General features: G+C 37.3%; 1 protein-coding gene across 5 annotated transcripts in view; it reads right to left on the bottom strand.

The window, feature by feature from the left end:
* Nucleotides 1–1006: 1006 nt before the first annotated feature.
* The window catches only part of SLC8A3 (solute carrier family 8 member A3), a 211192-nt gene continuing 187548 nt past the window's right edge, over nucleotides 1007–24650 (bottom strand). For all 5 annotated transcript variants that reach the window (XM_039334448.1, XM_039334440.1, XM_039334432.1 and 2 more), the window contains 4 exons: nucleotides 16330–16454; nucleotides 14377–14476; nucleotides 6123–6398; nucleotides 1007–4239 (listed from right to left, as the gene is read on the bottom strand). In XM_039334448.1, coding sequence (XP_039190382.1) covers nucleotides 3863–4239; nucleotides 6123–6398; nucleotides 14377–14476; nucleotides 16330–16454 — 878 coding nt within the window. In that variant the 3' untranslated portion in view covers nucleotides 1007–3862. The remainder of the gene's footprint in view (nucleotides 4240–6122; nucleotides 6399–14376; nucleotides 14477–16329; nucleotides 16455–24650) is intronic.

Raw genomic sequence — 24650 nt, 5'->3', positions numbered from 1 at the left:
GGTCGGGACCCCATTTGGGGTCGAACGACCATTTCACGGGGGTCGCCAAACAATGCCGTCCGCCATTTCCCCCCCCCCTTTTCCTTAGCTGTGCTACTCCATTTTATTCTATTAGCTTTTGAAAGCCAATAGAATAGACTCTCTTGAATAGAATCTAATTCTATTGGCTTTCAAAAGCCAATAGGAATTGTCCAGGCTGTCTCTGCCCTGCTGAGCCCGCCAAAAGTCCCATTCTGCAAATGATGCTGCACCAGTTGAGTAGTCCTCGACTTACGACCAGTTGAGTAGTCTTCGACTTACGACCGGTTGGGGGGGGTTTGGGGCATTAAAAAGGTTGAGAACCACTGTCCTAGAATCATGCGATGGGGTGATTTCATCCTCGCCCTAGTTCTCAAAATCACTATGAAGTATTAGTACCGCTTTATTAATCCTTAGTAAGACTAGACCTGGAATATTGCATCCAGTTTTGGTCACCATATTACAAAAAAGATGAAACTTTGGGGGGAAAAAAAGTGCAGAGTAGAGCAACTAAGATAATTAAAGGCCTGCAGACTAACACATATGAAAAACAGTGGCAGGAATTGGTTCTGGATCGTCTAGAGAAAAGTAGGACCAGGGGTGACATGAGAGCAGTGTTCCAGTATCTGAGGGGCTGCCACGAAGAAGAGAGGGGTCAATCTATTTTCCAAAGCACCAGAAGGCAAGACAAGAAACAATGGTGGAAGCTAATCAAGGGAGAGAAGCAACCAAGAATTAAGGAGAAACTTCGTAACTGAGGGCAATTAACCAGTGGAACAGCTTGCCTTCAGAAATTGTGGGAGCTTCATCATTGAAGGTTTTTAAGATAAGACTGAGCAGCCACTTGCCTGACTAGAGTCTAGGGCAGTGTTTCCCAAACTTGACAATTTTAAGGCATGTGGACTTCAACTCCCAGAATTCCACAGCCAGCAATGCTGGCTGTGGAATTCTGGGAGTTGAAGTCCACATGCCTTAAAATTGTCAAGTTTGGGAAATACTGGTCTAGGGTCTCCTGTTTGAGTAGGGGTTTGGATAGAAGACCTCCAGAGTCCTTCCAGCACTATTCTGATTGATTGGATCCTGCCAACCTAGCCGTTCACAAGCAGGGAAATGCAAGTAGACAAAATAGGTAACACTTTGATGGGAAGATAACAGCCCACTGTGACACCATGCTGGCCATATGACTGCGGAAATATCTTTGGACAGTGCTGACTCAATGGCCCTTGAAATGGAGATGAGTGCCACCCCGTACAGTCGGCAATGTTTAGTGATGTAAAATCCAGGGATTCCTTTTTTATATAGAATAAGGCAATAAAAACCGAGTATGGTTGGCATAAAAACTCTGGTTTTAAAATTGAAATACTCCTTTTTTTAATTCAGTGTCATAACTCTTTGAAATTACTTTGCATCTATTTCCATGCTTAGGAATGTATTCTTTGGGTAATTGCTCCTATATAGAATCAGTCTTGAATGCTCATAAGCTTCTTTTCTACTCTTTAAAAAACTTATAAAAAAAGATACAAAATACAGAAACTTCACTTTTCTTGTTCACTTGCCAATGAGTTCAAAATCTGAGAGAAAAAAAGTTCCTTTATACAACTCTTTATTTCTGGATGAAAAAGAACTCTTTTTCTTAAATAATAAAAAAATCTAGCTCCCCACTTGCTGCTTATGCTTAAGAAATGTGTTTGTGAGACAAATATCATATTTAGTATCAACCCTATATTTAACTCTGCAGTTATTGAAACACACACACACACACACATACACACACTTGGGGGAAAAAATCAAAAGGTGCTTCTTTCCCAGAAAGTTGTATATATGATTAATGGTAGCAATTACAATCATAACATTTCAGTCTTGTGGAGGCCAAGAAGCAGGAACATAAAAGAAACAAGAAGTCACTTGCATTGCAAGTAAAATAGATGCATCATGTTATCTGGAAAATTATCATCGGTGTTTTCTTTAGGAAAAATTGGAGATCCCTCTGCAAATCCTCAAAATTGATGATCATTTTTACAGGAAAATGCAGTGACTCTATAGTCATCTGAAAGATTGTCCTCTATCTTGAAAGGGCTTCACAAGTTATCTCACTGGAACACCAAGCAATGGGATGTTTCATCATTTACTTTCATTGTTGGCTAACGTGGATAATGGGCAATCACAATCAGGCATCTTCACTCCATGTATATTGCAATATAATTATGTTATGCCTATCATCCTTCTCTATTCTTGTCACCTGAATGAGCCATAACTGCAAATCACATTTGAGTTAACTTATTTGGACAGTCATAGTTCCACTAAATTTTGATTTGCCCCATTATGATGAACATTAATTAACTGATACTAGAAGTTTTCCAATCTCCTATTTGTAATCACATTGGAGAAAGAAAAGCGAGGGATGTGCTCTTTATACATGAACAGGAGATTTAGTAATAGCATTAGCACTTATAGCTTATAGTGCTTTACGGCACTCTCTTGGGTGGTTTAGAGTCAGCATATTGCCCCCTTAAAATAGGCTCTTCATTTTACCGACCTCGGAAAGATGGAAGGCTGAGTCAACCTTGAGCCAGTCAAGATCGAACTCCTGGCAGTCAGCAGAATTAGCCTGCAATACTGCATTCTAACCACTGCGCCAACAAGGCTCAAGTTAACATCAAACTATGGTTTAGTATTAGATTTAAATGCGGATTTTTTTAAAAACAACTTTTGTTAAACAGGGATGCCATTATCTGGTCTGACAACGATTATAGAGAAATTGCCATAATTTTTTAAAAAACTTTCTTTAGTGTTTTTAAGAGCAAAGTCAAAGCAAAACAATATAATTCTTGAAGGATTTTGACTGATATTTTAACACTCAAAAAGTGTGAGAACTATATTTACATAAATTATTCTCTACTTAAAAAGAATGTTCTTTTTTTCCACATATGGAACAAATTGATGATGATGATGATAATGATGACAATAGTAATAAACTTGTGCTGGTTTTCTTTTGCTTGTATTTTTCACACTGCAGTTTGCATTGATTTATTTGCTGTGTATAAATAACTATATATATTTATATATATTTAATTCTGCAGTGCTAAAAGCTTTATGTTAATTACACAAAGAGATTTGCCATATTCAAAATATACACATTACATGTAATATCTTTACAGCTTGTTGTTCTTTTTTTGGTAGCCCAGGGAGGTGTATTACTTGCTACATGCTCCAGTTTTCAACTGTAGTTTTCATCTGTGTGTCCGTACGTGTAGGTGTCATGTCTATATGAGTTATGTTTGCACTTAAAATACAATAGCACTATAACTCTAAAACAAAGTGAAAAATGATAATTAAATGTTCATATAGAATAAAAAATATAGAGCATTTTCAACTCCAGCTCTAATGTGATATGAAGGTTGAATCTGTATTTTTTTTCCAGCCCCCCCTTTTTTGTATTAAAAAAAAGAAAATAGATCAGGTAAGATTCACCCTTCCCAAATTAAAAAAAAACACAACCCACCCCAATGCTTTATAAGATCGTCATCTGAATACATGATATTTCGTAAAGTGGAGGAACGAACATCATGGAGTCTTACAGCAGAGTTCTAGAAATGGGTAAGTTTAAGAACTGCTGATATTTCTGATTTGACTGAGTGACTGATGTTGTTGGCTTTATTTTAATATCTGTCTTTACTTTTTATAATGATAATTTTGCCCTTCTTGAAGCCCAGTCATCCTTTAACCTGGGCAGTTCTGGAAAATTGATAGGGAGCGGCCACTCCTGGTCAGACAACTCTCTGGTGTTCAATGAGGTATCAAAGGAGGAGAAGGCCTCCCTTTTGGCTTGAAATCTCTCCGTGACTTAGAACCCTTTGATGTAGCAATAGGCCTCCAGGGTAGCAAATAAAATGTACAATAGCCACAGACTCACAAAAAGCAAAGTTGTGGCAAGTCTGCACCCTTTGGGGCCTCCTAGTTCTCCTCCAAAATGAGGCCGTCTTCGGTACAACAGCACACTGATGCAGACAAAAGCAAAAATGGTGAACAGTGTCACAGAGAAGGCAAGAGTGCCGGCTGATACATGGAACTCCTCTCCTTGATAAGCCCAGTAGATGGCAGCTACTGACCAGGCCAGTCCAATGCCCAAGAAGACGTTGACTGCATTGCTGCCTGTGACATTGCCAATGGAAGCATCTGCATGAATGTCTTGAACAGCGGCCGCTTTGCTAGCAAAAGTGTCTGGAAAGGAAAAGAAACAAATGCCTAAGTAGAAGTTCAAGCAGTCTTCCCAGTATAAAAAAAGACAAACATGGTCCTGGCATGAAGAAGATGGGGACACCTTTTAAGGCAGAAAAAGAAAGGGCCAACAACATTTAAGGTGGTGAATCAGTGTGCTCAAATGAAAGCTCACATGAAAGAGATGTGCTGAAGAGTACTTAGTCCAATCAGTCCCACCAGGGATATCTCATGAAGAGAACAAGGTCTTAACTCAAGTCTTTCCCAATCTGGTTGGTGGGATGTGTACGTTGGCCCCCATCACATCTCTCCAAGAAGTCCAAAGGAGGGCTGCCCTCCAGCACTCATACCTGCTTGTTCCTATTCAGCTGGGGATCTTATTCTATTCCATCCAAGCAAAAATAACCACAGGGACTCTTAGACCTCCAATGTGGAATCTGGGAGAAATAGCAGTAGCATGCATATCTTTCCTCTACCCACTTTTAAGGCCTCTGGTGTTTATTTATTTGTTTAAGACCAGCGTTTCTCAACTTGGCAACTTGAAGATTGTGCACTTCAGCTGCCAGAATTCCCCAGCCAGCCACACATCTACACATCTTTGGAGTTGCCAAGGTTGAAAAACACTGGTTTAAATGAATGCCCAAAGAGGCTCCAGTCAGGATAACCTCCCCCTTTCGTGTATTGTACGCCAAAGGAGAATCATACATGCAAATGTTTCCCTTTCACACTTCCGTTTATACCCAGAGAGATTTGATACGTAAACTGAAGATGGACAGCACAGGTGTTTGCAGAGGGATGGGTGTGTGGCTTCTAACTTTCTTTGGTACAGGTATAGATAAAAAAAAATACATCAACTTGTACTCTAAAATTAACAATCGTCTATATTGCATCTATATTTTTTTCCCTTTTTTGGGCACTTCTCTTTTTTCCGGGCTATTTTTTATTCATGATTTGGAATTTAATCAAATCCTATTTTTTTTAAAAGAAGCAGATGTTTCTGCAAGAGTGGGTGGTGTTAAAATCAGCAAGACAGCAAGTGGGACCACAAGTGATGCTGAGGAACAGTATTTGGCAGCATGTGCAGCCCTACTTTTATTCAGTGGAGCAAAAGACAAAAGTACTACAGTGATTCTGGATTGTATCCCATGTCTTTTGGCTGTCCTGACTATGTGAAATTATAAGTAGCATTTAGTCTTAGTAGCAACAAGGGTTTGTTAAATGATAGCTGTGTTTATATGCTATCATTTAGCATAAAGTACCTTAAAGTGTTTTTTTCGCATAAGAATGAAAACAATTAGAAACCTGTTTGGTGGAAGTGACTTATATTTGTAAACTAATTTGGTACTAATATGCACAATCAAGGCCGTTAATTTTGTGCAAAGAAGGAAAATACTGAAATGTTCCTTACTCCACAAACAAGTCCTATCAGAAATATTTAAAAGAATCATTTCTAACAGTTCAGCCAGAATATCCGTTAACTGGCTTCTTGAGATAAAATATGAGACACTTTATCATTTGCTGACATTGCTTTTTATTTATATGTACATATGTTTGGAAGGTGCAATACATCATAAATTCCAAACAGGCTGATGGGTGTTGCAAAATATTTCTTCATTATTTTTCTTACTTGACAACCCTCCAAGGAGTTAAGTAAGGCAGACATAATTTCTTCTCCTTGTTTTTCCTTATAAAAATCCTGTAACTGGCTTTCAGATGGCGCTGCTTATTCTCTTTGTCTAAGCCTGGATATTTTTTTAATGACATTGTTGGAGGACATTTCTAGGACGCTGCACGTAACTCTGTGATAGTTTGCAACCATGGTTAGCGATGGACTAGTTAGCAGCCATGTGGTGCTACCTGTCTGTCTCAAAGAGTCCCAGTCTCACCTGGGACCGAAGTGCCAAAGGCCACGAAGACCACGGCGGTCACAGAATCCTTGAGGCCAATTGTGCAGCCAAAGTGAGAGGCCAGATCTCCAATGATGGCAGTGAGCATGCCAATGATCAAGATGGACACAATGAAGCAGGCCCAGCCATTGCAGTACTCTGTCGGGGGCACACAGGCAAAGAGCACTTTCCAGAAGACGGTCAGGAAATGCATGACATAATCAAAGCAGGAGGGCAGGCGCTCCTCGCCAGACTCATCCTCATCATCTTCACCTGCTGTAGGAAAGACAAAACAGAGAGCTTCAAATCAGTGGATGCTATGCAAAACCCCAACTGTCCAAGCCTAGAAACAGTGAAGAGATAGCAGATCATACAATCATCACTTTATTAGGTTGCTCTTGGAGGAACTGTGGGCTTTATTCATTTCTCAGAATAGCTTGCTTTCAAATATGCACATCAGGTGAATAGCACCCAGAGAACACAGTTTTCCAAACTTTTTCATTGTTTATGTATGTGCTTGAACGGGCTAGTGTCAAGCTTGAAGCATGCGCACGATATTGCTGCCATTACTGCTGCTTCTTAGCTTGCAAGTGCACTTGGGGGGGGGAGAGGGGGAAAAATGGAATGCAGACAACAAGACAACAAAAATGGAATGCAGACAACAAGAAAACCAACGGTGTGAACCAAGGATGTTTCAACAGATGTCTGCCAACAAACAGATACACTTTCCCATAACAATATTTTAACACTTGATTGGACAATGTCACCTGCATTAATAGGGAGAGGGAGAATTCTATATTTTAATTACAGCAGTTTGCGTGGGAAACAACCAGAGCTGTTTTTGCTTTCAATCATGCCGAAATGATGTACTCAATAAAGTTTTGCACAAAGAGATTGGATCGTCTCATCGGTGCTTACTTGGTTGGGTTCGTTAGTCAGAACCTTGACAGCGAGTATCAATGACCGATCTGTCCCTTGAAAAGGTATTTTATGAAAATAGCCATTTAAATAATTAAATATGCTTCACAGAATAATAACCTTCTTGCCTGCCCCGTATGGTTCACGGCCATTTTTGTATTTAGAACTGTCATCTGATCAAAAAAGAGAACATTACAGGTTAAGGGATACATAAGGCTAACTGCTAGAGCTGCTTCTTCTTTCCTGATCTTCAGGTTATTGGGTAGCTCCTAAGAAGCATAAGCATATATTCCAGTAAGCTACTTAGGAATGTCTAGCACAGTTATACACAGCTAGCTGCCCTCTAGATAAGAAGGATGCAAAAGAGCTAGAGTTCTCATCTTAATAAGAGGGCACCAAATTAGGAAACTTCCATCCAGTGCCATGCTGGTGTTTGATCCAGAAATTTGTCCTGATTTTGTCTTCTCATTCCCAATCTTCCTTCAACTATGAACATTGGTTACTGGCTATTTTCTCTGAGTCTCTGCTTCTTGATCTTGTCACCTATCTTCTTCCTGAAACTGCTCTGTTTTCTGGATCACACAATTCCACCTTCTCCTATGGGCATGAAGCCTTTAGAAGCTCTTTGATGGTAACTGATTTTCTTGCCTACAGCATTCTGTGTTGTTCTTTTACCTCACAAAAAATACACAAGGATTGCATACCTCTATGCTTCCTGAAAGGCTACCTATTCAGTTACAGATGATCTATATAAAATCCAAAATAGTGGTGTAACATGGAGAACTCGGCATACTGAGGAAAAGTCAGGAAATTCCATCCCCTCAAAGCTGATCATGGAAAAAAGTCTTTTTCTAGTCAAAAACTTTCATGAGTGATACAAAAAAAAACAAGGCAGTGTTAAATCCTTCTGATTTTATTAATTTCTGGAAATCTAGCAGGGATAAACAGTTTGAGACTGCACTGGGGTTTCTTATCTCTTGTAATGATAATATAAATCTTGAAAGTAGGCAACAGCAAAGGAAGCAACACTTAATGTCCTTAACTTTGTTCTTATATGAGCACCTAGAGTATGACCACATTTATCACCATAGCAACAGTGACAGCATTGTGGAAAGATTGAAGGTAGGCAGTCTTTTTCATCTTTTCTCAGAAGAAGCAAGTATTTGAACTAAAGTTATTCAAAGAAATTATTTTCCTCACGATACAGTAGTTGAACTTCAGTATTTGGCGCTAGATACAAGACAGAAAGGCCCATTCTTCTCAGTGCCCAAAGTTACAAATTCAAGAGGGGACCAGCTCTGGTGCCTTAAAAGTTTTAACTGGAGCTTGATACAAAAGACCAAGCTTGGGATTAAAGAACTCTTGAGTCCAAGGACCTGCTCTAAATCTCAAAACAGTATTTCCCCCCACAAAAGTCCCAAAAGTGCTTTTCCAAGAGGTAACTGGACTTTCTTGTTTTTCTTTGAAGACGTTTCACTTCTCATTCAAGAAGCTACTTCAGCTCTGAAGCTTCTTGGATGAGAAGCGAAACGTCTTCAGAGAAAAACAAGAAAGTCCCGTTTTCTCTTGAAAAAGCACCCTTGGGACAACCATGACCTGGATGACGGAGAATCTCCATAGACATTTCCCCACAAACATTTCTCTTAGTATATGATCTTTACCTAGGCTGGCATGCCTTTTTATGGTATGAGAGAGCTAAAATACATAAGTACTTTCAAAACCATGCTATAAGAAATGTTTTACTCTCTGAATGGGAGAAAGATAGACACAAAATGTATATGAAAATTCCTGAGTGGCTTTCAACGATGGAAGCATTTGCTTATCCGAATCTGATTAATTATAATAAACTTGTTAGTTATAAAGACATTTTGGATAAGGACGGAAAACTCAAAGACAGGCAAACCCTTCAACAACAAGGTATTGACTTAACATGGTGGTCCTATTTGCAAATTCAAACAAGATCTGAAAAAGACATAAAAATAATGGGATTTTACAAAGAGCTGACTCCACTTGATAAAATACTTTTAAAAACAGATGAGCATTTGATTAAAAAGCTTTATAAATACTTATTAAATTGGAAGATGGAAGAAGAACAAGTAAAAGAGACAATGATAGTATGGGCAAAGAATTTTGGATATTCTATAGAATTAGAAGACTGGCAAAAACTGTGCGATAAAAATATCAAACTTACTAAAGCAGTAACATACAAAGAAAACTTATATAAAATGTTTTATAGATGGCATATGACACCAGTTCGCTTAGCGAAAATGTTTAAAAATTTATCGGATGCATATTGGAAATGTAAGCAAAAACCGGGTACTTATTATCATGCCTGGTGGACATGTTCTATTGTAAAAAAATATTGGTCTAAGATTCATAGATGGTTAGAAAAGATGATGAAAATCCAGATAGAATTTAAACCAGAATTGTTCCTGTTAGGTATATTAAGACCTAACTATGGCAAAGAAAATGATTATTTAATATTACATGTATTGATAGCTGCAAGAATAGTATTGGCCCAATTTTGGAAAAATGAAAACCTACCATCAGACCAGATTATAATTTTGAAAATCCTAGATTGTGCAGAAATGGACAGATTAACATTAGAGATGAAGGAGAAAGAGGATTCAATCTTCTATAAAACCTGGGGAAAATTTTATCAGTGGGTTGAAATACGTTAGAATAAGAAGAGATTTTAGAGCTTTATTATATTAAGTTTTAAGCTTAATGATTGGAAACAGTTGTTATGCTATCAGCTATGTTAATTATTTAAAGGAATATTACTGTTTTACCAAATGTCAGTTGTAACTATACCGATTTATTCTTATAAATGTCTAGTATTATATAAACAATAATACTCAATATGAAGACCTGGACAGCTTGTTCGCTGAATTACGTATTTACTGTAGTTATCCACACCTTGTCCCCTTTATCCCGATTTCCCTGTACCCGCACCGACCCCACCTTTTCCCTATGCATATAAAATCTAATAAAATATATTTAAAAAAACATTTCTCTTAGTAAAAGTCTCCCTTCAATTTTATTTCAGCAATAGATGGCTACTACAATTGTTTATCATTGTTAAACAATCAGGAAGCAATCCATGTCAATCTATTACTGAAGACCAAGAAATGTACTAGGTCAGTGATGGCGAACCTTTTAGAGACTGAGTGCCCAAACTGCAACCCAAAACCCACTTGTGTATCATCGGGTGCTGGGTGGGTGTGGCCCATTGGGTGGGCATGGCCCATTGGGTGGGCGTGGCTGCCGTGGTAACGGCAGACTTGGTGGGAATAAAAAGTTCAATCAATCAATTCCAACTTTGCGAGATCTTTTTTTCCCCTGAGAAGTTGAAATTGATTGATTGATTGAACCTTTTTTTTTTTTTTTTGCCCATGGCAGTGGAGGCCTAAAGCGAAAAAGCTGAAGTCCTAGGACTGGGGCGATGGCACGCATGCCCACAGAGAACGCTCTGCATGCCACCTGTTTGCTACCACTGCACTAGGTAATCCCAATCTACCTTCATTCCAACATGCTTGTGTATGTATGCTTTGCTGGGGTTTGTGTAAGGAAAAAGAATGCAATAGTATTTGGGCAAACACATTACTACCAATGTGGATGTCACAGATGGAATTTCCATACGCTCTTTGAATTTCCATACCCCCTTGAAGTCTTTCCTTTGGAGTGAGGCTCAAATTCAGGTGCCAGCTGACATGGGCAGAACAATCAAAAGGGTTCAGAGTTTCTATGATACAGCATTAGGCATTAGGGCTCTGTTGTTAATGTTTTCTTACCAGCGGGGCTTGTTGTAACCTTGGACTTTATGGTACAGATTGTTTACACTGTTGTTTTTAACTCTGCATGCTAAACTCTGCATGCTGTCCAGAGTTACTGCTGTGAGATGGGCAGCCATTTCACTCAATCAAATAAATAAAAGTTAGCAACATATTTTCATCTAACAGCTTTGTATCTGGAAGGTGGGCTTCAAATGGATTACCTTATTCAAGAGGTTTCTTGCAGAAAACACATGGGTGGCACTGGGAAAAATGGGTGAAAAATGAAACTCTAATTTGTTTTGTCTCAAATGGTTTCTGTCAACTTCTCTTGGGATTAGCCATGACTTTGACTTGCACCCTACATCAGAGCTCTGTACAGCATTTACCAAAACACCCACTCAAACCTCATGACCTTCCCTATTTGGACAGAGTTCTTGGCTCTACAAAACTTACTTTGGCTAGTTAGAAAGCAAGAGGGTTCTAGTCTCCAACTCCCTTCTTCCCCTTTTGTCTCCCCTTCTGTGCAATGCATGAATTCAAAGGATTCTTTTATTAAAGAAAAGCAAGACAGTGGAGGAGTTGGCAACTTTAGTCTTCTGACTTCTAATCACTCTGCAATCACTCAAGGAACTGAGAACTCAAGTTCTCAAGGAACTGGCAGATGTGATATTGGAGCCACTGAACTATATTTTTCAAAGATCCTGGAAAACAGGGGAACTACCAGAGGACTGGAAAAGAGCTGATGTAGTTCCCATCCTCCAAAAAGGAAAAAAAAATGGATCCAGGAAATTACAGACCTATCAGCCTGACCTCAATACCTGGGAAGATCCTGGAAAAGATAATCAAACAACGAATCAACGAACACCTAGAGGCAAACAAAGTCATTACTAAAAGCCAACATGGGTTTGTCAAAAATAGATCATGCCAGACAAATCTTATTGCATTCTTTGACCAAGTGACAAAATTAGTGGATCAGAGGAATGCTGTGGACATAATTTACTTGGACTTCAGTAAGGCATTTGATAAAGTAGATCACAACCTACTACTTGACAAGATAGAAAAATGTGGGGTAGACAGAACCACCACCAGATGGATCCGTAGCTGGCTGACCGGCCGTACTCAGCGAGTGGTCCTCAATGGAACTGCATCTATATGGAGGGAAGTGTGTAGTGGGGTGCCCCCAGGGCTCTGTTCTGGGCCCAGTACTCTTCAACATCTTCATCAACGATTTGGATGAAGGGATAGATGGGGAACTCATCAAATTTGCAGACGACACCAAGCTGGCAGGAATAGCCAACACTCCAGAAGACAGGCTTAAGATACAGAAGGATCTGGACAGACTTGAACACTGGGCACTAACTAACAAAATGAAATTCAATGGTGAAAAAAGCAAGGTTCTACATTTAGGCAAGAAAAACCAAATGCACAAGTACAGCATAGGTGGCACCATGCTCAATAGTAGTAACTGTGAGAGGGACCTCGGAGTCCTAGTAGACAATCACCTAAATATGAGCCAGCAGTGTGCTGCAGCTGCCAAAAAGGCCAACACAGTGCTAGGCTGCATTAACAGAGGGATAGAATCAAGATCACGTGAAGTATTAATACCACTCTTCAATGCCTTGGTAAGGCCACACTTGGAATACTGCATCCAGTTTTGGTCACCACGATGTAAAAAAGATGTTGAGACTCTAGAAAGAGTACAGAGAAGAGCAACAAAGATGATTAGGGGACTGGAGGCTAAAACATATAAGGAACGGTTGCTAGAATTGGGTATGTCTAGTTTAACGAAGAGAAGGACAAGGGGGGACATGATAGCAGTATTCCAATATCTCAGGGGCTGCCATAAAGAAGAGGGAATTAAGCTATTTTCCAAAGCACCTGAAGGCAGGACAAGAAGCAACGGGTGGAAACTAATCAAGGAGAGAAGCAACCTAGAACTAAGGAGAAACTTCCTGACAGTGAGAACAATTAATCAGTGGAACAGCCTGCCTCCAGAAGCAGTAAATGCTCCAACACTGGAAGTTTTTAAGAAGAGACTGGACAGCCATTTGTCCGAAATGGTGTAGGGTTTCCTGCCTGAGCAGGGGGTTGGACTAGATGACCACCAAGGTCCCTTCCAACTTTACTATTATTACTATTACTATCTGTTGGGCACAAAATGTAGGAACTCCTGTTTTTCAGCCTGTCCTTGCTAGTGGCAGGTTTTGCATCAACACAATAAGAGCAGTAGATCAAACAGGAAATGTTTTCCACCTGAACATCACTGTATCTTAACATATCTGGCACCAGCAGTTGGCTACCATGGATGAGGGCAAATTCCTGAGATTGAAGACTTGCATAAAGTAATCTTGAGAAGAACTCCTTTCGTAATATGCACTATTACAGGAAGCCTGTATCACAAAGCAAAGAAAAAATAAACTGGAAAAAGGCAAAGGAGAGATGTGGGAACAACAAATCGGCAGTTTGATATAAAACAGGCCTTTGTGAAAACAGATCCTGTTGATTCTAATGGTTTTTATTTTGGGGTATGAGTGATTTGGGCTGCAGGCAGAGTATTCCCCAAGCCATGCTCAAATAGGGAAGGAAGAAAAGAGGAGTGAGAGAGACATAGTGAGTGTTGAAATACAAACTGCTATAAGCAAGGAAATCCCACCGCTGGTAGTGAGAATACTTTCATAAACAGAACGCTTGGGATTTTCCTTGCACTTTTCTCTGTTTCTGGGAAGCTCACATACAGCAGAAAATGTAGACTTAATGGAAATGAACTCTCTTCCCAGGAAGAATGCTAGTATCCAGCTAAGATGCACTCTTAACATTTGCAACAGGATGCTATGACTATTTTGTGAACCATAGAGTTCACTTAAAACAGAGGCCCTTAGCGTGCCTAGGCACAGAAGTATCTGGATTTAAAGCACGCTTTATCACTAAGGAGGCAGGTTCTGTGATATGTGTTGCAATGAGTTACCAAAGTTTATCCAAAGGAGGAAGCATTCCAACTTAATTGAATAGATAAATCAACTAGTTAGATTCTACTACGGTAATTAAATAAAAACAGCTGGGTTACTCAAAATGAAACCCAATTGATCAGTCAAGAACAATTTTAATAGCGTCGGGTTAATTTTAATTACTGGCAGTGAGAATTAAAGGAATTAATTTTACCTAATATGATTCTGGAAAATTACAGTAACAGGAATTATTTTTAAAAAATAATTTCTAATAATTAGTTCTTCATTAAATTGTAAATTTTCTTTTTATTGTGACCTTACATTTCCTGGAAATTTCACCATTCAGTGATTTTTGAACACCATGCTCTTAAATAAAAGTTAAAAAACTAGTAATTGAACAAAAATTCTTTAGGATCAGACTTAATATGCACTCATTTACTATCCAGTGCATGGACCCCCCCCAAAAAAAATCAAACCAAAGTCAAGCAAGTTAAACTCTTTCACCAGTCCATAATATCTATTGAGCAAGGGCTTCATAAAAACTCCTGAAGTAATTGATGTTAGAATTGCCCCCCTACCTCCGGGTTATTGCTTCCGGCATTCACTCTGTCTCACCTGCACTGACAGTAATGGCTTCTATGAACTGGTCTCTCCATGAATGAGTTCCTACAACCAACGCCAAGTTTGTCTTCTTGATGAGCTTGTCCACTGTACTCTGTCAATTAGAAGAATACAAAGAATACTGGTTTAACTAAAGGCCTTCCTTTGGAGCATGGAGGCTGACTGAAGGTTTTAGGTAGCTTTTCCAAGCAGGTGTCTTCCAAGGGTTTTATGATGACATAACCCAGAATTTCCATTCCTTATAAGTTTGAATTGTAGTCTTAACTAAGAAAGTTTTAACTGCAAGAAGCTAACTTAAGCCACAGATAATGTCCATGAAAGAGTAAATGAAAGAAATGAAAGGCATAAACCTCAAACTATAAGTAGGTCAGGAAGTCATTTTATGACAGGTTGTTTGCCAAAAGTCATAGCTGCATCATTTTAAAAAAGGGCGCATTCTGCTTTTTTATTCATATAAAACTTTCTCCCTTCTTTCTTAGCCTTTTCCATAACCTGCAAAGTACTTTGTCAATGGATAAATTATTTTCCATTCATATAGTAATTCCCTTTCATAATGGCATGAACTTAGCATGCTTAAGTTCCTCTACACTGTACCATCCCCAACAGCCCTAAAAAGCACTGTGGAAGAGTGGGGAATGCTGGGAGTTGCAGTTCATCACCATCTGGGAAAACATGACTCTCCAAAGATCGATCCTTCCTTCCTTCCTTCCTTCCTTCCTTCCTTCCTTCCTTCCTTCCTTCCTTCCTTCCTTCCTTCCTTCCTTCCCCCTTCAATCTCCTTCCTTCTCCATCTCCTTCCTTTCCCCTTCAATCTTCCTTCCTTCCCCTTCTCTCCCTCCCAACATTTTTGAGCAAGGAAGAGTAAGCTTCTCCAGCGAGCATTGCTATATTGTTTTTGTGATCAATCACTATGCTTTAATTATGTTCAATTCGTAACAATGAAAATACATCCTGCATATCAGATATTTACATTACAATTCACAACAGTAGCAAAATTACAGTTATGAAGTACCAACAAAAATAATTTTATGGTTGGGGGTCACCACAACATGAGGAACTGTATTAAAGGGTCGCGGCATTAGGAAGGTTGAGAACCACTGCTCTACAGTGTTCTATGAGTCTTAGCAGACTTGACCTGGATTGAGATAGACATGTTGCTAAAAACAATTTCCACGGCAACCAACCTTCAGAAACCTGTTTCAGCTAGATGTAAGGGCATGTCTGTTTGGCCTTTGAATCATTTGGCAGTAAGGATTAGCAGTTGAAAACAGCAGAATAAATATTTAGCATATTTCCCTGTTAATTTCTCACGTATATCAGTGTGATAATTCTTTTAGCCAGAACCACACATTTGTTAGTTCGTTCTTAGTTACTGTATTTTCCAGCGTATTCGACGACTCGGCGTATAAGACAACCCCCGACTTTGGAGCCGATTTGAATGCTTTAGAAAGTCGTCTTATATGCCGGAAAATATGGTATGTATCTTCAACACATGAATATTTTATTATTTATTAGATTCTTTTTTATCCTGTTTTTATTATTTTTACAAACAATTCAAAGCACAACCTAACCTTCCTTCTGATGTAGGACTTTCCATCCATCACTGTTCAGAAGACAGTGGTGAAACTTCTGGCCATTCCTTTATTGTTAAATTAGGATCGTATTCTTTAAAACATCTCTTAATTATTTTCGTTTAGACTTGCTCTCTCTTTCCCGAACGTCATTTATTTTTCTCATTGTCTTTTCTTCCCTCCCAGGACTTAGCCTGGACTTTTGCCTTAGCTTAGCGTTCCATGCAACCCTCCTCTTTTGTTGAATCCTTCCTTTTCCCCTTCAGTCGTCTTCCTTTCTTCTGTTTAGCTCTGCTAACCAATTTTTCTGCTAAGTTCTTTTCCTGCGCTTCCTTCCCTCATTTCCTGTCAAAAACTCTGAGTACCCGGCACTGACCTTGAACTCGTAGGACTCTTCAATTATAACCTCTAATTTTGGATGTTCACCCAGGATTGGCTTTCCCATTTCTGCAATACGTTTGGCTTCCTCTTCTTCCATGGTCAGCTTTCTTTCTGCCACTTCTGTGGAAGAAAACATGAATACACAGTGAGTCTTCAATATACTAGTAAGAGGACAAGGGAAAAATCAATAGCAAAAGGGCTGGATTTGGAATTTAAATGGTTTTGTTCCTTTTTTCAAGGGCCTTCATTTGCCTTCACCCTATATCTGCCTTCACCAGAATTATCCAGGCTTTGTGGCAGTGATATACTTTCTATCTTTCAATTCCCAGTCAGATACAAGGTTTTATATGTAGATTTATTGCAGAAAACTAGGAATTTAAATGAGGAAGAAACTACTCATCAAAAAGCACACCAGAATATTGTCCTATATATACAGTATGTTAACCCACAGGTTTAAATCCTGAGCCCCTTTCAACTATCTTTTAAAGTCAACATCTGCTTCTTTCCTCTCTGTGAAGATTTCTGCCATTTGTCCATTGTTTACAAAACAATTTCTTCTTGTATATATATATAAAAATCACTTTCAATCTTATAGGAAACTGTGTTATATTACGAAGTCTGGCAGAAGATACAACCAATAATTTTTTTCTCATATTTTTATGTTTTGCTTTTTAATATGATAAGACCTGAATGAAACAGAATAAGGGAAGGGTAAGTTCATTCTCTTTACAAAAACGTGGCTTACAGAAAATATTGGAACTACTTTTCTTTTTCAACTGTTTGCAATATTATATTTAAGTGCTACCTGTGGGCCACATAATTCAGCACAGAGTTGTATGCATAACCCTCTGAAGTATAATCATGCTTATATTTCTGCTGGATTGTGGCCTTGGTAATTTAAACATGAATTTTCTATTTAGGTCATTGTGAGGGCTTATTATCTGAAATATGACTCATACATTTATTAAATATACATGCTTCCTTTTATGAATTCCTAGATTATGAAATTATTATGTTGTGTGCCTCTCCCATTTCCTGCTTCTTTTGCCATGAGCAAATCTGTGTCCAGAAATGCCACAATTTGGATCCAGTATTTTAATGTTTTCAAAAGAGAGAAAAAGCTGTATGTAAAATGTATTTCTCAAGATATCAAGTTTTTATTTTTTTTGGAACACCTCTGTTATACCAGAGTTTGCAGTGAGCATTAATCCTATCAACTATCATTCATGAAGAAAACCATAGTTTTTATTATGTTAAGCTTTTATAGAAACAATTCAAGATTTCAGTAGATAAAAAAGAACAATATAAAATACATTGATCAAGGGAAGGAAATCAATCTGCGCTTTTGTGGCACTCATTGCTATCAATCCAGCTTGGAAGAGACAAATGCAACAATCATTACTTTCCCTCTCCAAAAGCCAAAACTTAGATGAAAATATAAATGTTTTTTACTTATTTATTCACGTTGCAGAGAAGAATAAACCTTCAGCTGGTATCTGTTAATCTCTTCTACTACGGTCATCCATTTCAGCTTTTGTGTATACTAGCATATATTTTATCCTATGTTTTAACTTATTTCATTAACGTTTTATCTTTCCTGAGAGATTTGTCTTGTATAAAGAGGAAAGAAATGCACATATTTTCAGGAAAATAACCAGTTTTTATCTACATGGGATAGAGGTTCTATTGATGAGCAGGCTGGATAAAGCTTTAATTTTCAGAATAGGAGGAGAATCAAAGTGCCTCAGGGCACTGGTGTGATGTACTTCACCTTATGAATGACTAAAAAATGGATCTTACTGTGACAGGCAGTGGACATAACAGGAGATTTTATGAATATTACTAGCAAACTCAGCAATTTGGGGGAAAGTGACATTCATTTAACTTTGGGAGTCCCTTTTTTTAAAAAAAACAAGATTCATATGGTATCTAAGGGTTTTTTCCTAATATAATTTTCTTGAAAGTTTTAAAAGCAAGAGTAAAAATTAATACAAACTAAAATAATGTGAGTAAGAGAAAAGGAAGGAAAAAAGAAAAGGCATAGAAAAAAACAGAAAACATTAAAAAATATACAAAGAAATGGCTTTTTATCATCTTTACAGCGGTTATAAGTAGAATTGTAGATTTACCTCTTTTTCTAAAGTTACACCGTGACTCTCTCTTTTTCTATAATCTATCCTATCTAATAGTTAAAACTGTAGATTGTAAGTTCATTTTTTTTCCTGTTTTACACAAAAAGTTCATAAGGGGTTTTCAGTCAGCAGTAAATGTAGATATTGTCTTTTCTCTTATTAAACAGTTCAATTTGGCCATCTTAGCAAATTCTATCATCTTCACAAACCATTCCTCAATGATATGTATTGCCAAAACTTTCCAACTTTGAAAAGATAAATAAGATAATTTCTGTGATAAATTACAAAAAAGATAAAAATAATCCCACTACAGTTATCATATATAAAAACAAAGTTCCATGACTCCCCCTCCCCCTCCCCCAACCATTTAACCATTTAAAATATCCCAAGAATAAAACTGCTGGTTTCAATTGTATATTAATATTTAAAATCCTCTGAATTGGTGAATGCATTTGAACCCCAAATCTTCTTTATTGCTTTTTACATGTTCACCAAGCAAAATTATCCTTCCTGTTATTCACATTTCCAGCACTGATTTGAAGTACCTTTCCGAATAAATTTTCTGGTATTGTATACCAGTGGTATATTATTTTATAAAAATTCTCCTTAAGATTATAGTAAACCTCAATCCTTTAAACCACACATTTCCCAATTGTTCCATATATAAAATTTTTAGTCCACTTCATCATGCATTCTTTCGCTTGTTCTTCTCTTTCAAATTTCAATGAAAGCTTATACACTTCACCAATCACATGTTCATCATTTGTACACAATTCCATTTAAAAGTCAGTCTTAGAGGGGTTTTTTTGTCTAATCTTTTTTGCCTAATCCTTCCGATAAGGGTAAATAAGAAAACAACTGACAATTACATCCTTCTGCCATCAGTTATTCTCTTGATTTTTTAAAAAAATTCCCCTTGACAGAATTCTAGTATTTCATGGTGTGCTAATCATTTGTGTTTGCCTATTATTTCTTGTCTATAAAATGCTTCTTGTGTCGAGAGCCACAAAAGTGCTTTAGGGCAGAACCTAGATTTGTATCTATTCCATATTCTCAATATGGCACATCTAACACAGTGATTTTAGAAGTCTCCATTAACCTTAACTTTATTGTACCTCAAATACTCCCGCCACTCAAATCTCAAGTCATGTTTTTCTAAGTCTAAAAGTCTTAGAAGACTCTCAAAGGTGCTTTTTTCAAAAGGCAACTGGACTTTGTTTTTAATAATAATAATAATAAAATTGGAAGGGACCTTGGAGGTCATCTAGTCCAAACCCCTCCTCAGGCAGGAAATCCTATGCCCATTTCAGACAAATGGCTGTCCAGTCTCTTCTTAAAAACTTCCAGTGTTGGAGCATTCACAGCTTCTGGAGGCAGGTTGTTCCATTAGTTAATTGTTCTAATTGTCAGGAAATTTCTCCTTAGTTCTAGGTTGCTTCTCTCTTTGGTTAATTTCCAACCATTGCTTCTTGTCCTGCTTTCAGGTGCTTTGGAAAATAGCTTGACACCCTCTTCTTTGTGGCAGCCCCTGAGATATTGGAACACTGCTATCATGTCACCCCTTGTCCTTCTTTTCATTAAACTAGACATACCCAATTCCAGCAACCATTCCTCATATGTTTTAGCTTCCAGTCCCCTAATCATCTTTGTTGCTCTTCTCTGTACTCTAGTTCTAGAGTCTCAACATCTTTTTTACATCATGGTGACCAAAACTGGATGCAATATTCCAAGTGTGGCCTTACCAAGGCATTGTAAAGTGGTATCAACACTTCGCGTGATCTTGATGCTATCCCTCTGTTAATGCAGCCTAGTACTGTGTTGGCCTTTTTGGCAGATGTAGCACACCGCTGGCTCATATTTAAATGATTGTCCACTAGGACTCCAAGATCCCTCTCCCAGTTACTACTGTTAAGCGAGGTACCATCTACACTATACCTGTGCATTTGGTTTTTCTTGTCTAAATGTAGAATCTTACTTTCCCTTGAAGATGTTTCTTTTCTCATTCAAGAAGCTTCTTCAGTTCTGACTGAATGGTGGAGAATGGAAGGATTTATATTCCTTGACCAAATGACTGCAAGGAATATAAATCCTTCCATTCCCCACCACTGAAGAACTGAAGAAGCTTCTTGGATGAGAGGCAAAATGTCTTCAAGGAAAAACAAAGAAAGTCTTTTGATAAAAGCATCTTTGTGACTCCCATGACCTGGAGGGCTGAGAATCTCCATAAACACTTAGAAGACTCACTCTATTTTCCATTCTTTTCATCCAAACCAAGCAGTAAATACAATTTGAAATCAGGTAAACCCAAGTCTTTCCTTTTCATCTTGTAACACCTTATATTTAACTTGTTACCATTTGCCGTACAAAGTTAGATATAACTTTTTGCCACAGTGTAAATCAGTGGTTCTCAACCTGTGGGTCGGGACCCCATTTGGGGTCGAACGACCACTTCACAGGGGTCGTTAAACAACACAGTCTGCCATTTCCCCCCCTTTTATTAGCTGTGCTACTCCCTTTTATTCTATTGGCTTTTGAAAGCCAATAGAATAGACTCTCTTGAATAGAGTCTAATTCTATTGGCTTTCAAAAGCCAGTAGGAATTGTCCAGACTGTCTCTGCCCTGCTGAGCCCGCCGAAAGTCCCATTCTGCAAACGGTGCTGCACCAGTTGAGTAGTCCTCGACTTACGACCGGTTGGGGGGTCGCGGCATTAAAAAGGTTGAGAACCACTGGTGTAAATGATACAACACTTGTCAAAACTGGTATTGTCTGAAACAAAAATATCATTCTACACAAAACATTCATTTTTATCACAGAAATTTCCTCCACCAATGACAACTGTAATTACCCACAACTTAATATATCCTTTTTAACCTCATCCCATGTCCTAATGTAAACATTTTGAAATAGCATATATTTCATATTTGTCGTGGGGTTACCAAGATATTTTATCTTCTAAATCTTTTTATTCATCAATTCTTTTGATCTTGTTTTTCCATATTTTTGAAAATATATTTGTCCTATGATTATTAATCTTAAAACCTGTAAGTATATATAATTTTATTTTTAAAAAATTCTCATTGATGTCTCTATTCTCTTTATTCTCCAGAATCAACACCAAATTATGGTGTTGCAAGTACCCTTGACTTATAAGTTTCTTTTTAAATCTTTACTCACACAATTCCCTCATTTTGTCTTATATTCAATATTTCAAGATCTAAAATAAACAGGAAAGGAAAATGGTCATCTCTGTCTTGTTCCTTTTTATGTCTCATAGAGCATATTTAGATCTCCATTGATAGTGTTTTCTGTGAAGTGTAGGTCAATCTTATCAGTATAAAAAACTTGCCAAAATTCATACTTATCATAATTTTAAGCAGGAAGGCCTTGTTCAAATTTTCAAAGGCCTTTTCCACATCTAAGGAAATCAAGGTGGCTTGTTTTTCATTGTGTTGTTCCAAGTATTCCAAAATGTCCAACACATTTCTTATATTATGCTTTAAATATAAGGTGAATAAATACCCACATTGATCTTCATGAATTGCAGAATTATTTTCAACCCTCAGCCAAAATCATTGTAAACAACTTACAGTCATTATTCAATAATTACATTGATTAATAGTTTCTTGTTAGTCAAATCTATGTCCCTCCATAGATATTAATGCTACATTAGTCTCTGTCCCCTCTGTAAAATAGAGTTTGTAATATTTTGTAAAACTTGCAAGAGTTCATCCTCAAAGTATTTCTAGTTAAGAAACCACATTATCTCTTATTACAGAATATCCTATTGTAATTTCAGTAGTATTTTGTTTTTTTTCTTTTTGTAATTTGTATGTCAATCACTTCCCTGCTTTATTTGCAAATTCATTTTTTAAAATAATTCATCTTAGTGTTGCTGTAGAAGCTTAATTTGTTGAGTAATATTTATCTTCTATGGAATCTTCTTTAATTCCTTCTCCTTTTTTTTATCTTGTTCCAAATAGCTTTTGTTTTCTCCCCTCTTCTTTTTGAGTTTACTATTAGGTTGTATAAAATAACCTCTTGTGAAAGCTTTGCTTGTGTCCCACATCATTCTTAATATCTATATGTTTATTAAGATTATTTTTTGTTAAAAAAAACTCTTTTAATTACTTTTTACAATCCTCCACTATTACTTCTGGTCTAGGCACTTTTACTGTTTCAGTCTTTTTTAGAGTTTCAAAACTTGCCTGATTGTTACAGGTCTATTTGTGGCCAATTGTAACATGGGAAAAATATATGGAAAATTATGCCAATACTAGCTGGACAGATGCACACAAATCCCTGTAACATTTCATAGTTCCCATTCTCAATTCATCTTGACCATAACCCATTAACCCTTTCACCTTCTCTACTTTACTAAGTCAAAAATTATATTACATGTGTGGATGTACTGTAGTTATGTTTACAGAACTGTTATTTTTGTGCTGATGCCACAAAACTTTATTGACCATATCCTCTACAGCATTATCAATATGCAGAAGGATTTCCAAGAAACAAACAAAGAAATAACTCACCTAAATTCTTACCGATAAGAGGGATGAGAAATAATAACACAAATAAAGGAGAAAACCAAGAAACAAAGATAAAAATCAAAAGATGAATTATGGAGAAAAAAGTAAATTGGTGAAATAAATCAGATTGAAATAATTTATCATGTGATGTTTGTACAGTTTCATGTGATTTATACTAAACACAAAGATACTTCAAAATTTGGGCTGGAATAACAGTTTAGAAACAGATTTACAAGCAACCAGCCTTGTCCATGGTACTGAAAGATTTTTTTTTAAAAACTGTTAATTGTACTGATGTTCACCGGCTATTTTTCTTACAATTTATTAATTGCTGCAGCACAATACAAAGCTTACAATTAGTACCAGATGTACTATGTCAAACCAAACACTGGAAAACTGAAGAAAAACTTTATTTGCATAAATGCTATATAAAAGTGCAGAAAAGAGCTTTGAAGAACCTTTAATTAAGCATAGACGTATTTAAATATCCTCTAAATTAATTAGCTACATTAATATTCTGTATAAATGTCTGAGTAAAAATACTGAATATAATTGTTTAAATATATTTCACTCTCTCTCCCTCCCCCAGGTGTCTTTGTTTGCTTTTATTCTTTGTTTATCTTCATTCTCATTCTGTTTTTGTTCTTTACATTCCATTTGTTTCGATAAAAAGCAATACATTATTTTTCAAGGATGCGGCTTATTATCCTTTCAAATATATTGGTGTGTACTAGAATTAACCTCTTCCCTTCAATTTTTCACACTTTTACATCTCTGGGAAGAGTAGTGGACCACAAATTGAGCCAAGCCAAAATATGCAAACATCTAAAAAATATGAAGACAGCTCTGATTATGCAAAATATTCAAGATCAGTTTTTCCCCACCTGGCCCTTCCTGGCCCTTTGGCACTTTCATGAAAATGGAAATCCATTTGAAAACACGACAGCACTGGTTGCATTTCTTTATCCTTTAGTAAATAACAATCTCTATTCCACACAATGGATTTTTCTTTTCCGAAGGAAAAATAAATCTATTTTACGTGCCATCAATACTGCAAAAACCACTTCCAATTTGAAATTCTGCAGTTGTTATTGTTACTATTAGAATCTTAATCATAATTTTTACATCTTTCTGTGTATCAGAAATATTCAGTTTGGCACTATTTAAATTAATCTTTAAAAATGTATTTAATTGGGAGAGATAACAAAGTCAGCCAGAGTCAAAAGACAGCCAAGGCACTTTAAAATGTGTAGTGATTAACAGTCCAATCCTGACTGCCCACCAAAGATATGCAGTATCTCCAAAGAGCATTAGAGATGCAATCCCCTTACCAGTGTCACATGATATGACCCACCCCACTGCTTGAAAGAAAACAGCAGAGTCTGTAGCTATGGTAACAAGCATCCTTTCCTCTGAACTCTTCTCCCCTTTCTCTCTTGAATGCTGACCTTTTTTCTCTAAGCTGGCCTGCCAAGCAAGCACAGCACAGAGGGTTCTTTCTGTGTTTATGAAGTGTTCAGGTTGTTTTGTGAAGCACAAAGTGCTTCATATGATAAATCCTGCATGACTCCTGACCTCAGAAGCAAAAAAAAAAAAAAAAACAACCCCTCCTCTGCATAGACTTCATGTATCATTAAAATCTTGTCTCAACAT

The sequence above is a fragment of the Crotalus tigris genome, unplaced genomic scaffold, assembly GCF_016545835.1.
Source record: "Crotalus tigris isolate CLP2741 ecotype Arizona unplaced genomic scaffold, ASM1654583v1 scf7180000017545.3456711, whole genome shotgun sequence".
Taxonomy (NCBI): Eukaryota; Metazoa; Chordata; class Lepidosauria; order Squamata; family Viperidae; genus Crotalus; species Crotalus tigris.
The sequence above is the reverse complement of the archived record's forward strand: the minus strand, read 5'-3'. Positions and strand labels throughout refer to the sequence as shown.